At 34.0% G+C, this 2,283-nt stretch overlaps 1 protein-coding gene across 1 annotated transcript in view; it reads left to right on the top strand.

Annotated features, from left to right (window-relative positions):
• Positions 1-2,283, top strand: part of LOC106473299 (exocyst complex component 4-like) — a 41,465-nt gene that overhangs the window by 7,699 nt on the left and 31,483 nt on the right. The window contains exons 5-6 of the mRNA XM_022401762.1: positions 1,073-1,211; positions 1,910-1,998. Coding sequence (XP_022257470.1) covers positions 1,073-1,211; positions 1,910-1,998 — 228 coding nt within the window. The remainder of the gene's footprint in view (positions 1-1,072; positions 1,212-1,909; positions 1,999-2,283) is intronic.

Consider the following 2,283-nt stretch of genomic DNA (forward strand, 5'->3'; position numbering starts at 1 on the left):
CCATGCATTAGGTGCTGTTCAATAAAAATAATGGTAATAATACAAAAATGATGTTGTTTGTAGGTGCTGTTCAATAAAAATAATGGTAATAATACAGAAATGACGTTGTTTGTAGGTGCTGCCGTACAATAGGTGCTGTTCAGTAAAAATAATGGTAATAATACAAAAATGATGTTGTTTGTAGGTGCTGCCATACAATAGGTGCTGTTCAGTAAAAATAATGGTAATAATACAAAAATGATGTTGTTTGTAGGTGCTGCCATACAATAGGTGCTGTTCAATAAAAATAATGGTAATTAGGACATTTTTGTACTAACTTATAAAGTAACAAGTTTCAACCACCTGTGAAATACAGGAGTGTAACCCGTTACACAACAGGATAGACATGCTTGTACTAACTCATAAAGTAAAAGTTTCAACAACCTGGGAAGCACAGGAGTGTAACACGTTACACAACAGACAAAGCTACTAAGGCTATCACTAATTTTAAACTAAGAGAAAGTCTGGCAGTATCTGCTGAAACTTGTACGGCAGCACCTACAAACAACATCATTTTTGTATTATTACCATTATTTTTATTGAACAGCACCTAATGCATGGCAGCACCTACAAACAACATCATTTTTGTAATCCTGTTGTGTAACGTGTTACACTCCTGTGTTTCACAGGTTGTTGAAACTTGTTACTTTATAAGTTAGTACAAACATGTCTATCCTGTTGTGTAACGTGTTACACTCCTGTGTTTCACAGGTGGTTGAAACTTGTTACTTTATAAGTTAGTACAAAAATGTCCATCCTGTTGTGTAACGTGTTACACTCCTGTGTTTCACAGGTGTTTGAAACTTGTTACATTATAAGTTAGTACAAACATGTCTATCCTATTGTGTAACATGTTACACTTCTGTGTTATTAATTGTAACTTGAAGGAGTGTGAAGATTAAAAGACCGTTGGAAATAACCTTACTCTACATCCATCAAGCCGAAGCATTCTGTTTAGATGGCTGATTAAAATTATGTAATTAATTTCCATCAATGTATAATTGAATTTATTATAATTTCCTTGTATCCCCAGTGTCGAGAGAACAGATTCAGAACATTAAAGACAAGCTGAAAAACTGTAAGATGTTACTTCACTGTAAAAGAGACGAACTGAAGAAGTTATGGCTGGAAGCTGTTGAACAGAAACAAGTATTGTCGTTACTGCAAGAAATGTGTGTTTACCTAATTATTTTAGCACTTTTAAGGTGTATGAAATCCAATAATGAATGTTTTTAAAACTTTTTCCATGATATAATAACCCACTAGGTTCAGAACTGTGTGTGTCTTGTCTCTAACAACTCCTTAACCCAGTGTTCCATTTTCATTTGGTTACCTATCCTCGTTAATTGCTTTTAACCATTTTATTTTATGTACGTGCTAATGTTAGTTCAAATCATCTGCTTTGGAACTGTGGTAAAATAAAACTTGTGTGGTAAGTTGATAATATTGTATTGTTGGGAATTAGTTCTCCATATATATATTATATATATTTCTGTGTAATGATACGTATGAACTTTCTGTAACTTATATTCTGTTTGGTAAAGATAATTTCATATTTCCTTGTTTCCCTTGGCTGAGTACCATGTATATTTTGATGGTTCTGTTTTGGCCCCACAGTAGCTCAGTGGTAGGTCTGAAGGGTTATAATGCTTAAAACTGGGTTTTGATACCCGTGGTGGATATTGCACACACACACTGCACATTGTGTAGCTTTGAGTTTAACAAGAAATAAACATCCAAACTGTAATAAAATTGGTTAATTAATTTGGTAATTAATGAGTTAAACAAGAATTCTTTAATATTTCGATGTGGGTTTTTAAAACAGATTAAGTTGCTTGTGTAGAGCTCTAAAAATGTGTTGTTCTGGCAGTGAGAGACTTCTCGAAGTCCCCTACACCGTGGAGAGATACCTTGCCAAGAAACATTATCTTCATGCTACCCAGCTTCTGGTTTCTTCAGGTGTGTGTGTGTATGTATGAAATGTGATTAAAAAAAATACTTAAAAAACTGTTTACAGTAAATTAGGCAGTGAGGCAAGGTTGTCTTGTTTAAAACTGTTTACAGTAAATAAGGCAGTGAGGCAAGGTTGTCTTGTTTAAAACTGTTTACAGTAACTTAGGTAGTGAGTTAGGGCTGTATTATTTAAAACCGTTTACGGTAACTTAGGTAGTGAGGCAAGGTTGTCTTGTTTAAAACTGTTTACAGTAAATAAGGCAGTGAGGCAAGGTTGTCTTGTTTAAAACT

This window comes from Limulus polyphemus, unplaced genomic scaffold (genome assembly GCF_000517525.1).
Source record: "Limulus polyphemus unplaced genomic scaffold, Limulus_polyphemus-2.1.2 Scaffold6055, whole genome shotgun sequence".
Lineage (NCBI taxonomy): Eukaryota > Metazoa > Arthropoda > Merostomata > Xiphosura > Limulidae > Limulus > Limulus polyphemus.